At 36.8% G+C, this 13,257-nt stretch overlaps 1 protein-coding gene across 2 annotated transcripts in view; it reads left to right on the top strand.

The window, feature by feature from the left end:
• PRKDC (protein kinase, DNA-activated, catalytic subunit) overlaps positions 1-13,257 on the top strand; it is an 82,897-nt gene that overhangs the window by 23,646 nt on the left and 45,994 nt on the right. For both annotated transcript variants that reach the window (XM_071419185.1, XM_071419177.1), the window contains exons 27-41: positions 177-403; positions 846-940; positions 1,890-1,989; positions 2,904-3,037; positions 3,540-3,791; positions 4,789-5,015; positions 5,683-5,891; positions 6,015-6,147; positions 7,194-7,352; positions 7,514-7,717; positions 9,145-9,330; positions 10,241-10,345; positions 11,301-11,468; positions 11,756-11,883; positions 12,868-13,075. In XM_071419185.1, coding sequence (XP_071275286.1) covers positions 177-403; positions 846-940; positions 1,890-1,989; positions 2,904-3,037; positions 3,540-3,791; positions 4,789-5,015; positions 5,683-5,891; positions 6,015-6,147; positions 7,194-7,352; positions 7,514-7,717; positions 9,145-9,330; positions 10,241-10,345; positions 11,301-11,468; positions 11,756-11,883; positions 12,868-13,075 — 2,535 coding nt within the window. The remainder of the gene's footprint in view (positions 1-176; positions 404-845; positions 941-1,889; positions 1,990-2,903; positions 3,038-3,539; positions 3,792-4,788; positions 5,016-5,682; positions 5,892-6,014; positions 6,148-7,193; positions 7,353-7,513; positions 7,718-9,144; positions 9,331-10,240; positions 10,346-11,300; positions 11,469-11,755; positions 11,884-12,867; positions 13,076-13,257) is intronic.

Below are 13,257 nucleotides of genomic sequence, written 5' to 3'. Positions count from 1 at the left end.
TTCTGCCCTTCCTTTGGACAGTAGCAATTTTGAATTTTGTTAATTTCTGGTAAACTGTGAGTACAGTTTTTTAATTTTCAAATGGTGCAATGTAGATAAGCTGCTATAATACTGCACAGAGCCAATGGCAGGGGGTTTTCTCATTCTTGAGATGAAGTAGCCTTGTGTAATTTCAGAGTGGCATAGTGGATCCAGTTGACAGCACTTTGAGGGATTTCTGTGGTCAGTGCATACGAGAATTCTTGAAATGGTCGATCAAGCAGACAACACCACGACAGCAGGAGGAAAGCCCAGCAAACACCAAGTCTCTTTTTAAACGGTTGTACAGCCTTGCTCTTCACCCCAGTGCTTTCAAGAGGCTGGGTGCAGCACTTGCTTTTAACAGTATCTACAGAGAATTTAGGTGAGCAAGCAGAGCTTGAAACAGTAACTAACTTGGCCTAAAGGTTCAGTGGGATAAAAAGAGTTACAGCTCAAATAGTCGTCCGCTGACGCTCATTCTACTAATGTATATGATAGCTGTAACATTCAGTTACTCAACTTATATTTAATAATAATTTTGTTGTTTGGGCTTTGTCTGTGTGAAATGTATAAAAATAAATACTAATCACAAGTTTATAAGAAGTTTTTTGTGCCTTTTCAGGATGCTCAGCAAATTTCACTGTCTGATTGAAACAGCGCAGGTTGTGCTGTTTTTTAAACTGGTTTAGATGCACTTTTTTTTGTGCAAACATCTTTTGCAGTCTATCTCTACAGTATTTAATTTGGTAGTTTTTAATTAGGATTTTACATTTAGTGCTTCTTCTACTCATGTTTCTCATAGAATGTTTTCCTGTTTTTTTAAGGGAAGAAAATTCTCTGGTGGAGCAGTTTGTATTTGAAGCACTGGTTGTTTTTCTGGAAAGCCTGGCTTTAGCCCATGCAGATGAGAAGTCATTAGGTGAGCTATAGTTAATTTAACTGTAGAACGAAGAAAATAGATCCTTGTGGAATCTTGGGTTAACAAAGAAAAACTTTAACGGTAAGAAAAGTACGTTTTCTTACTTCTGCAACAAAGGAAGAATTATTTTTCATTATCAGTAGAAAGGTCATTTGATATCTAGTTAGGAACTCTTTGAATCAATTCCTTGCAGTGTATAAAGGTGGAATATTTTGAGCCTAGGAGAAAGAACCTTTTAATATTTACGATGATTTACAGTTTTGTAATAACACTAAAAATGATGGTGGTGCTTCAGATTTGAGTTGTAGTTTTGCAGTTACATGGTGTAAAAAATGTAGCTTGGTGAAAATCAGTCTATTCTTCTATAACAAATAAATGCTCCAAAAATTGTCATTTTGATAGATTCTATGGAATATTTCCACTCTTTTGTGATACCTTTTCCTCATTGTCTTGTCATTCTTTACGGCAGTATGTAGTTGTGTGAAGAGCCTGTGACCTCTTTCACAGTATTAATGATTCTTCAGTAAATCTACTTTTCTCTCTCTTTCTTTTTCATGCTTTTTTATCAATTAATAGTAATTAGATTAGAAAGCCAAAAGTTGGTGTAACAAAACTTAATTTCTTTCTGAGGAAGAGTTCAGGACATGGTAGAAGTGTGCCCAGAAGAATTACTCAGATGGGAAAATGTCATAGTTTCTCTAAGCATGATCATGAAAAGTAGAAGGCACAGTTATATACCAAAGGCCTCAGGCTTAGCTCAGGCCAGGTTGGCCTGTCTGGTGTTTTGTGATTTCATTCTGAACCTTTGAAGAACTTACTGTAGAAGCACAGCGTAGTGGAGCTGGATCATCTGTATAAGTCTCTTGCACCATGTCTACAGTGCTATCTCAATTCATTTAACCTAATTACTGGCATTTTTTTAGAGATGTCAATTCTGTCTCTCCAACAGGTACTGCCCAGCAGTGCTGTGATGCTATTAATCACCTGAAGCGCATAATCAAGCATAAAGCACCTTCTCTGAACAAGGAAGGAAAACGGCGGGTACCACGGTCAGCTATTTGCATTTGTTTCCATATTGCATTTTAATAAACTTGACCAGTAGTTCCATTAATGCTTGGCATTCTGAATGAGGATTTCATCCTGTGACGATTTCTGATACAGACCTCCTGATGTTGTCTGTTGAACCACTGGTGGGAAAACACTGGACATAATATGAGAGGAGCATGACTCTATTCCAGTATGGTGAACTTGATTTAGTTTAGCAAAAAGAGGCAGAAGAGGCATGTTTCCCTCACAGCAATGCATATTATAACATTAGCACTGGTGCTACAAAACTCCCCCAAAGCCTTTCTTACTGTTCTTAAATGTCACCAGAAGCAGGGCAAGCTGCAACAGGATGATCAGCAGTTAAAGAAGGGAAGCAAAAAAGGTAAAAGATGCAAAAATGGATTCAGTATGAGGATGGATGAAGCTCTGAGTCACCTAGCTGACCCTGATTTGATCAGAAGGTTGGACTAGAGACCTCCTTAGTTGCCTTTTTACCAAAATTATCATGTGATCTTAAAGAAACTGACAAGTGGAGTTTAGATTTGGGTCACTGGTGTGGCATTTGATAAGTTATGAGATAAGGTGATTATGGGGATGGAGAAAAACTGTTGAGGCTTATTTAAACTTCATTCACAGTTTTTCCTCTGTGAGTTTACAAAGAGAAGGAAAGATAGCTGCTTCTACATTTAAAATTGTTTTCCACAAGGACTATGCCAAGTAGAGTGAGGAGAAGGGAAAGCAGTGCCAGACATGATGGTGGAAGAGCTATTTCAGGTAGTGCAGATGGATGGTGGTTCAATAGATAAAAGGGATTCATAGTGCTCATGGAACATTTTGATTGTTTTCGACTAAGAGACTATTATTGCTTCTTGGTAGATGGCAAGAGGAACTGTTAACCCCTAATATTTTTGTGCAGGGGATTCCCAGCTACTAAGCCTGTGTGTCTTCAGGACATTGTAATGTGGCTCTTAGTGCAGTGTGGACGACCTCAGACAGAGTGCCGCCATAAAGCCATGGAGCTCTTCTATGAATTTGTTCCTTTGTTACCAGGTATTTTAAGTCACAGTGCACTGTTATCTTTGCTTTCTATATTCTGTGCATACCTTCCCTCTGTGTTTTTTATGCAAGGTAGTAATTACAAGTAAATATCTGTTCATTCAGCATTGTTAAATAGAAACAGAGTTGTTGCTTATATTGCAAATTTGGTACTGTGAGAACCTCAGAGTTTGAGGGATGTTTTTGGGCACAGAAGAGGCTTTTATTGCAGACTTACTTCCAGGCCCAAAATTGCTGTTGTGTATCCAGCTAAAAAAAGCAAAATTTGTTGATGGGGGGAACTATGAATGTCTTAAAAATTGACCTCTTCCTTATAGAAGGAAGAGAAATATGGGAATTTTAGGAATGTGACCAAGGCTAAACCAGAATCAATACCTTCTCTGCTAGAAGACCCAGTTTAAATCACAAAGTTGTTAGTTCATTTGCCTCTAGTTCCTTGCTAGTTTGAAATGCATTTTCCCTAGAAAATTTATATTTCTTTTTCTATTTCTGTCAGGAAACAAGTCTCCATCTTCTTGGCTGGCTGATACTCTAAAAAACAGGGGTGTTTCTTTCCTCATTAACAAATTTGAAGGAGGTGGCACCGATGCCCAAAGATCTGGGATCCTTTCTCAGCCAACTCTCTGTGGCATGCAGGAACCCTTCAGTTTGCAGGCTGTCATGCAGTGGATGGACATGTTTTTAGCAGCACTGGATTGCTACAATACGTTCTTTGAGCTGCAGATGATCAAACCTGATAAAGTACTGGGTGAGTGATTAACTGTTGCAGTAAGTTCATTTGTGTGTGTTACACAAAGCTCACCCAAGTGAGTTCTTAACTTGGAATTTAAATTCTTTTCTCAAATGTAGAATAGACGGTTTTACAAACTCTCCCAAAGTTTTCCAATCACAGTTGTAATGGGATGGGGGTTTTTTATGAAGTACTATGTGTCTTAAAATGTTTCCTTTTAGCCATAGAGATAAATCTTTGCATTTCTGAGTCATCCACTTACCAGCATCTCTTTTTACTTTATCTCATCTTCAAAAATTATTCTGTACAGCTAATTTCCCACTGCACAGAAAAGCAATAGGTTTTTATAATTTTTTTCTTGAAATCCTTCTAAAGCTTTTTACCTGCTGTTTATTAATATCTGGAGGAAGTTATCTGAAAACAATGAAAGAAAGCATCTTTTCACTTCAAGTCCCATATATGTTACCTTTCTTCATTTCCTGATGCATCAACTACATCAGGTCTAAAAGCTGCATTTGAATTTTGGTCAGGTAAAATAACAACACCTTGTGTAGCCACTGGGTGTCCCAAAAGGTTTTTATTTCAATCATTCTTGCAAGCTTAAATAAAGTGCTTTTGTTCAGCGATAGTACAGATTCATGGTCTTGTACAAGTTTCAGTTGGTCTGTCTGTCAGTGTTAGATGTGTCTTGATTTAAAACAATATGTTGGAAGAAGCTAGCATAGGGCTAAGTCATTCAAAACTAGGGATTTAAAATTTTTTATCCATTTTATTACATAAGCCTAAATCATCATCATTGTTAATAAGTGCTTCTAGTGGTTAGTTTCTGGAGTGATCATGAAGTACAATGCTGTCCTGCTATTCTATTGTCCAGAATGGTAATATTTAGAACAAGCAGAGAGCTTTCAGAAAACACTGGTGTGAGATGTTCCTCTTTCTGTTTGTCATCTCAGTTTGTCTGTTTTCTTCCAAGCATGAAACAATAAACATTTCAACTTCATGTAATTCTTCCTAGGTATAAATGAAGGTTCCTTGTTCTTGAAGGCTGTGCAGTTCTTCCTGGACACTATTGCTTTGCATGATATCCACGCAGCAGAGCAGTGCTTTGATAGCAGTTCCAAAGGCAGCATGTTCAGTCCTCAGGAAAGGGACAAGTACAACTACAGCAAGTGCACCATTATAGTCCGGATCTTGGAGTTTGTCACTGTCATCCTGGAAATGTGCCAGCAGGATTTCTGGAAGGTAGGCTCTGAAATCTGTAGTGGATAAAAGATACAAATTTTATATGTAGTTACATATACATGTTCTGTATATGGAGTACTTGCAATGCATATTTCCTCTATGATTTCCTCTATGATGGCATTAAATGTGTGGAGGTGGTAGCTGCTTGAAAGGCAGAAAGAATAGACACAATCTGCCTTTCTTGAATTCAGTACAGATATTTAGGTTTCTCTATTTGTCTCTCTATTGGTCTATTTGATGCAATATAAGCCATATTTAACTATATAAAGTATAATACTTAAGAGTCTCTTAGGAAAATTTACACCTCCAGGTTTAGGTCTGAGACTGTGATTGTCTCGTCAGCGAATTTCTAATAGTATGTACAGATATGTACATCAGGATTTGCAGTTGTATAGACTGAAACAGGCCTATGTGGTTTAAAAGATCTAAGTTGCAGTTTGGTGGGATAGCATATATCCCATATCTATGTTTATAGATACCTCATTTCTCTGCATTGGCCTAAGTGATTGAAAGTTTGACATTTCAGTAGAGAAAATCAGCAAGAATAGGGACTGTTTCATGTTTGGTTTCATTTGAGATAGGATTAATGATAAGTTATTAAGAACTAAATAGAGAAATCTGAATGAATTTTTCACGTTTTTATGTTTAATTTTTTTTTTCTTTCTAGCTGCTTGAGAAGGAACTGCTAAATGCCAGCTTTATAGAGCTTGTGGTGATGACAGTGTGTGGTCCATCACACATAGGCTTTAACACAGCTGATGTGCAAGTCATGAAAAACCTCCCAGATATCTCAGTAAGACTCATGAAAGCTCTGATGAAATCTCCCTATCAGGAATCTTTGGAATTGTGCATAAAAAAAAGAATCACACCGCAGAGGTAAGTATGGGTTTTCGGGCTTTCTGGTAAGCATGAGTCCAGAACAAACCCTCACCATGGAAAGTAAATAATGTTGTCTGTGGGTGCACTAATGTAACATTATTGCTTCTCTTTCCTCTCTAGCCTTGAGGACCTTTGTTCTGTTGATCTGTTTAATTCAGAGGCACGTTTGGATCCAGTTAGGTTTGATGCTGTCCTTTCTGCCTGTAAGCAGCTCCAGAAATCTGGCCTGCTTCATTCTGTTCTTCATGGTCAGGTAATTATTAATACAGAAGATAAGAGTAAACATTTATACATTGTAAAGAGCTTTTCCTGTGTAAAACACCAGGATAAAAACAGAGAACAGATCAGATGTTGTTTAAAATGAGATCAACAGTGAAGGGCTAGTGTTGAATGGGATCAAAAATAAATGTTTGATGGTTAATCTACAAATCTGAGTAGCACAATATTGAGACTTGAACAACCTTTATAATTATGTTAGTCTTTCTGTGGTTGGCTCCAGACTCTGAAAATCAGAATGTAGATTCTCTAACTTCCTTTAAGTGTGCTTCACAAAACTGAAAGCTCAAAAATTCAGGATTAACTATCCTATAAAGGAGGCATTTTTAAACAACTTTTACACAGACACCATTCGAAGTGATGAGGGAAATTAGAAAAGGAATATTTCCTGACTGATCAGAAGCAGTGTAGTGGGTCTGAGTTGCAGGAAAACAGAATAGAGACCCCTGAGGTGTAAGGATGTAGACTATATTACTCAAATTCCTTCCATTAAGTTTCTGATTGTAGTAAATCTCTACTTTGGGCAGTTGAAGGAACAGGTTGTGCAACAGCCATAAAGACTGAGAATTTGTGAATGAGGCTGTAACAGGGCTGAACAAAGCTAACAAGTAACAAAATACTTAATTTCTGTGTGCTATCCATTCTCTGTATCAACAAAATCTAGACCTGTGGTTGCCTTATATTGATAATCAAGGAGCTGCATGGTTTACCATTTGTGTCACTCCCATCCTGACTTAGATATTCCTTTTACTTCTGTAGTCAAGTAAGCCTGAAAAGGTGGAGGAGGATCAGAATATTTGGAACAGTGTCAAGTTACTTTTAGTTTGTTCTGAACTTTGTACACAATAGGGTTGTCTCATTTAAAATCTTATCCCTGAGTTAGAAAGGTGTCTTGTCATGGTATAGTTGCATTGCTTTATAAGGAAATTATCTGAAAGTCAAGTGTTTTAATTAACTATACAGATGGATTGGAAGCCTTTTTTCAGCTTTTATTGATTGTCACTTCTTTGTTGGTTTCCATAGGATGAAAGGTCTCATTTCTCAGTTGGCTCCAAGCTTCTTTCAGTTGTTTATAAAGGCATTGCACCTGGGCGTGAAAGGATCTCTCTTCCATGCTTAGACATCAGCAGGAAGCGATTAGCTGACAGTCTTCTGCAGCTGGCCTTTGCAATTGATGAGCAGGTAGGGTGTGGTTCTCCAGTTACAATCTTTAAAATAAAATAAACAAAATTTAAAAGTTTGGGGTGGGAGCTTGGAAAAAAAATCATGTGCTTTTCTAAGAAATTTCAAAGTGAAATGTGATGTCCTTGAAATAACTCTTCTCTCTATGCATTGATTTTCAGTGTGAGGAGCTAGTAAGTCTGCTGTTGAACACAGTAGTGTTATCTGTGCCACTGTCCAGAGCATCACAGAACCAACTGATGAATTTCTCTCATGGACAGTATTTCTACAGCCTGTTCTCAGAAACCATCAATCAACATCTACTGAAAAACCTGGATATGATCATAGTCCATCTTATGAAATCATCTGTCAGCAATCCTCAAATGGTATTGGTCTTACTCTTTAAAAGGACAAAATCAAAAGAGAATATTAGAAGTAACAATTGTATTATTGTTTTTAGAGGTGGAGTAGAGGAAAAAATGCATTGGGTTGACTTTCAGACAGGAGTGCATTGATAGTTTTTCGTTTAAGTTTCAGGGTTTTTTTTGTCTTGACCTGCTGCTGCTACCATCATGATCTCTGGCAACCTGCCATTACTCTGTGATCTCAGATCAAACTGAGTGGAAAGTGCTTACCTATTACCTATCCTGAGATCTATGTATTTCAGGATGTCTTTGCATAGTACTTCAGATAAAAAATGTCCTTTCAAAGGAGGAACCCATTTACTGTGCTTTGCTTTTCCTTGCAGAATGGTCCCAGAGCATGTGACTTGGATTTGTTTTGCATAAAACTAAACCGAAACACAAGCTCCAACTACTAATGGGTATTTAGTCCACAGGACTAAGGTAGAGTTAGATCAGAGTATTAGAAAGAGAGACATACAGACAAACAACCCTCCTGAGCTGAATTAAATATGAGATACTTTGTCATGTACTCAGTCTCAGCACTGCTTGTTTGGCTGAACAGAGTTCTTCCTGTTTGTCTACAGCACTTACAGAACTCAGTGCCATGAAGGAAACAGAACTGAAAGTCTTCTTTCAGTGCTTCTGACAAACAGAAGGGTCAAAAAGATCACAAGTCTGCTTTTTCTTTTGATTAAAAATATGCTCAGCAAAGTAGAATCATCCTTTAAAAATAATTGACGCATTTATAATCTAAAATGTTATGCTTAGATGTGCTGCATCCAAGTTGTAGTTTGAAAGACTTGCAGCATCAATTTTGGTGATACCAAAAATTGTTTAGTTAGACTTTAGAGGAATGTGTATGTTTTAATAACCTGTTTCTGGTGAGGATTATCTAGTGTTTCCTGTGATGAGCATGCTGCAATACATTAATTCTTTTAAGTTTATCTGATAGATGATAGTGAGTACTTATTTTTGAAGAAAAGAGATTTCAAACATACTTAGTTCACACGTGCTATGCAAGGGTTGTTTTTCTGTTCAAAATGGATGTGAATAAATTAGAACATGTGTGCTATTTTTCAACTTCACACTAACTAAAATTATCAAGTATTGATCTTTAGTCTGGATTATCATTTATTTCTCCATGTATACACAAAAGGCATCAGAAGTAATTGCTGCATTGTACTCTGAAACAGGAGTAAATTGGAGAAATTGGAGAGATGTCTTTTTTTTTTTTTTGAGAAGGATGGGTTTTTAATTTCCTGCAGAGACCTTTCCTCTACATCCTTTTGAGATATAGATCTAGCATTGATTTGTGATGCTTCTTTTTTATGAGTGCCCATACCACTGATGCCATTCTATCATCATTTCATTTGGGGTGCAAGAATCTTACCTGTTGCTTTTCCTTCCAGGTGGGGAGCATTTTGAATGGCATGTTAGATCAGAGCTTTAGGGACCGTGCTGTGCGCAAGCAGCAGGGAGCAAAACTGGTGACAGCTGTACTAAGAAACTGGGAGAAACTGGATGGCTGGTGGGCCAAAGGTTCATCTGCTGAGAGCAAAATGGCACTCCTGACCCTGCTGGCAAAAGTTCTGCAGGTATGTACTGCTTTGTAAACTTCAGGTAACCTTTCTGGTTCTGTTGGGATTGCATTGTGTTTTCAAGAAATGCTGTTCAGGTCAAATGTTTTGTGTTTGGGGAGAAAAAAGGGGAAAAGTTGGGCCTTGTTAGAATCTGGGTGTTTTTATTAGCAAAGCACAAAAAAATTTGAGGCAGGTGGAAATTACTAGGTACTGCTCTTCTTCCCTTCTGCCACCTTTTTTTATTTTTTCAATTGTTCTCATGTTTTAGGTGCCTGTTTTCCTTTAGGAGAGCAGGTACAAGTACAGAGAGTGAGCTCTGAGTAGTCTCTGGTAATGTTCTTTGTCAAGTTGGCATCCAGAAGGAGTTCTGCCCATATTAACAAACTGCAGAATTATCTTTACTTTACACACTTAATTTCTGTGACACTGAGATTATGGTCTGGGGTTTTTTTCTCTATTTTGAAAACATCATTTTCTACTTATCCTTTTGGGATTTTTGTAGGAACTTGTAAAAAGTAGTTGTATGCAAATACACTCAAAGATCAACAGTTGAGCATAATTTTAATTAATTATAATTAATTATTTTAAACTTGAATTGTTTTAAAGGTATATGTTAGTATGCAGAAGGTGAATTGTATTGCTGAATTAGCTGGCACTGAAATGGCCGGTAGGAAATTTGGCTTTCGGAAGGAGATTAATATTTTTTTAAACTGAAGAATCCCAACATGATTTTGTTTGTACTGTGTAGGAGCTTTTATAGTTCTTTAAAAACCAAAATCACTCTGTATGTGCTTTCTGTTAATTCAGTGTGTTTTTGGAAATAAATAATTCTATAGCTCAAGGGTTTTTTTTACACTTTAATACAAATCTCTTTAACTACTTTAAAAAACCCCAAACTAATTTTTCATTTCTTTTGTCTTTCCAGATAGACTCTTCAGTTTCCTTCAATACCAATCACGAAGCATTTACAGCTGTTTTTAATACCTATACCAGTCTACTTACTGATCAGAATTTAGGCTTAAATCTTAAGGTAAACTGCTCACTTCAACAGCTTCCCTACCCTCCCCAGTTTACAATGTTAGTTGCTCATGGAATTCTGTTGTTTGGCTTAATTTTTATCACAGACTTCTGGGTTTTTATTCTTCTGTTCAACATCCTAGAACTTGTAAATTATCCTTTTTGTTCTTCAGACAGAAGACACTATCACAGATCCCAAGCTTTGTTTTAAGGTGATTTTTTTTCCCTTGCTCAGAAGAAAGGAATGTAAATTTTAGGGGAAAAAATTAGCATCAGTTGCAAGTTGTTGGGAACTCCCAAGTGTTCATTTGAGAAATTACAGCTAAACAGGCTTTTAGCAAGGAGTGGGCATTTCCTACGGGTCAAATGATGAACACTTGTCATGATCTTTACATCCATATCTGTCCATTAGTACTGGTACTAATGGAGTAGCTGCTGTATGCAGCTTGGTCAGGAGAGGGAGATAAAGTACTGCAGACTGAGAGTTATAAAAGATACTGGTTGGACTAGAGTAATAAAAAATTTTGTACTCATGGAAGTTTTGTGTAGTTGTTTCTCAACCAGCCTGCCTTTAATTAGGCAAAGTTTTGTACTTTCCTGTGTGTTCAAAATAAATAAAGTTCGGGATTTTGCTTTAGCTACAAGGTGATGCATGAAATCAATGACTTGTGTGAGAATGAATGCTCACTTAAAAGAACAATGAGATATTATTCATAGCCATGTCAGCCATAATTAGCTTTCTCTCACTCAGCAGTGACATGAGAGTTAAAAGCTGTTTTCTGATCTAGAAGCTGAAAAGAAAAGCAGCTGCATAACATATTTTTATTAGTACACTGAGCCATTGAATCAATAAGAACAGCCACTGCTGCTGTTTTGTGGTCCTATTCAGATGACTTCATAGTTAGGGAATAACTTCTTTTTTAGTGTGAAACTATCTTTTTTATGTTTGTTGTTTTTTTTTTCTTCAGGGCCAAGCAGTGATAATTCTCCCGTTCTTCACTAATTTGACGGGAGAAAAGCTTAATGACCTTAAGAATGCTCTGGATCAACTTGTAGCTTTCAATTTTCCCATGAGGTCTGATGAGTTTCCCAAAGGAACCTTGAAGCACAATAACTATGTGGACTGCACTAAGAAGGTCAGTATTTTTAATGAATACATAATTAGAAGCCAAAGTGAACTGTGTCTGGAAACTGTTTCATAGGATCTGGAATTAAAGAGAGAGATTTTTGGTTCACATGAGGAGATCAGCTTTTGTGTTTCTGGTTTATGTCTTTATACAGAAACTGAATCTACAGAAGCACATTAAATAAGCCCATACTTCTGTGCATCTGCTTCTGATCAGTATTAAAAAATAATTGCATCATTAGATTGAATTATTTGATCCACTGTGGCTTTTCATGTGACGTGTTGCTGCTTCTTCAGTTTTTAGATGCATTAGAATTGTCTCAGAGTCCAATGTTGTTGCAACTGATGACAGAAATCCTCTGTAGGGACCACAGGCATTTCATGGAGGACTTATTTCAAGCCAGCTTCAAAAGAATTTCCAGAAGGTGGGTTTAGTCCACTGGATTTTGTGCTTGTTCTCATTGAATTTTTGCTAAAGCAAATGTGCTTCTTATATTTTATTGTCCTTATAATAGTAATGATTTACACTATAAAGTTTTATGTCATAGTTTTAATTCAGATTTTGCTTTTGTCATTACATTTTCTAAGTATTTACAAAGTGTGAACAAGTAACATCAGTTTCCAGATTACACTTCCAGTGCTTGTGCAAATTTGGAAAGCCTTCTGTAAATAAGCTTGTTCTGAGATAATTCAGTTGAAAATAGTATTTGTTTGTTGTATATTTGCTATCCCTATATAACCACATGATCGCTTAAGTTGATAGTAAGTTAATTTGTTCAACCTCTTTGAAAATACAACAATGCACTTATTTAATTGAATAATTCCAAGGTGGTAAATTGTAGACTCAAACATGCTCTGTCCACAGAAGAGGTATTCAGTATCTCTTCCAAAACCAACATTCCAATTTTTGATAGGCTGTTGAGTAGTGACTATAGTGGAGCATGTAGCTTCCTGGACAAAGTAATTTACCTTATGACCGTATCCCATTTTTGAAATTTTTGTTATAATAAAATTATTCAGAATAGCAGATCATCTAGTACTGGAACACTTGATAGCCACAGGTTTGTTTTTTTTTCCTTTGGTTTGCCTACATCTCTCACATATACTGGATAATTATTTTTTTTAGGTTGTTTAGTAAAAAGGAACTGAGAAAGTTAATGTTTGCTTTAGGATTAAATTATTAAAGATACACAAACAAGTTTGCCATCTCTTGCAGGCTAAGAAGCAGAGGTGGGCTTTTTTGAGGGCTGCATAATATTTGGTAGTTCAGCCAAGATTTTGCATGTCTTGTAGGATAACCCTAAGAGGGCATGAATGCAGTCATTAAAAAATCTAAATGTCCTAAGGGTGTGAGACATAAGTGAAGTCTGGTAAATGAGTTTCCATCTTGAGATTTCCATCTTGTTTAGGAGCCCCACTGACAAGCAAGTGCTACTGTTGGACACTGTTCACAAAATGTTCCGAAGTGAGGAACTTCTTTCAAATGCTGCTCGCCAAGCGTTTGTGGATCGATCCCTTCTCACTCTCCTGTGGCACTGCAGCTTGGATGCACTGAGAGTGTTCTTTGGCAAGATTATAGTAGAGGCTATGGATACACTTAATTCCAGGTTTACAAAGGTATGAATTACTTTCATTTTTTATTTAGGATTAGGGAAGTCTAAGAAAGTGTTGATGTTGGTATGTATTTTGCTGAGCTTTGAATGAAGCACTGATAAAAAACTGTTTGATTTCTAGTTTTCTGTATCCTGGAACAGTTATAGAATTTGATTATTACTGATAAACTTTTATTTATTCCCCAA

This window comes from Agelaius tricolor, unplaced genomic scaffold (genome assembly GCF_023055355.1).
Source record: "Agelaius tricolor isolate 1412-34295 unplaced genomic scaffold, bAgeTri1.0.p SCAF_2, whole genome shotgun sequence".
Lineage (NCBI taxonomy): Eukaryota > Metazoa > Chordata > Aves > Passeriformes > Icteridae > Agelaius > Agelaius tricolor.
This window is presented reverse-complemented; position numbering and strand designations above follow the sequence as displayed.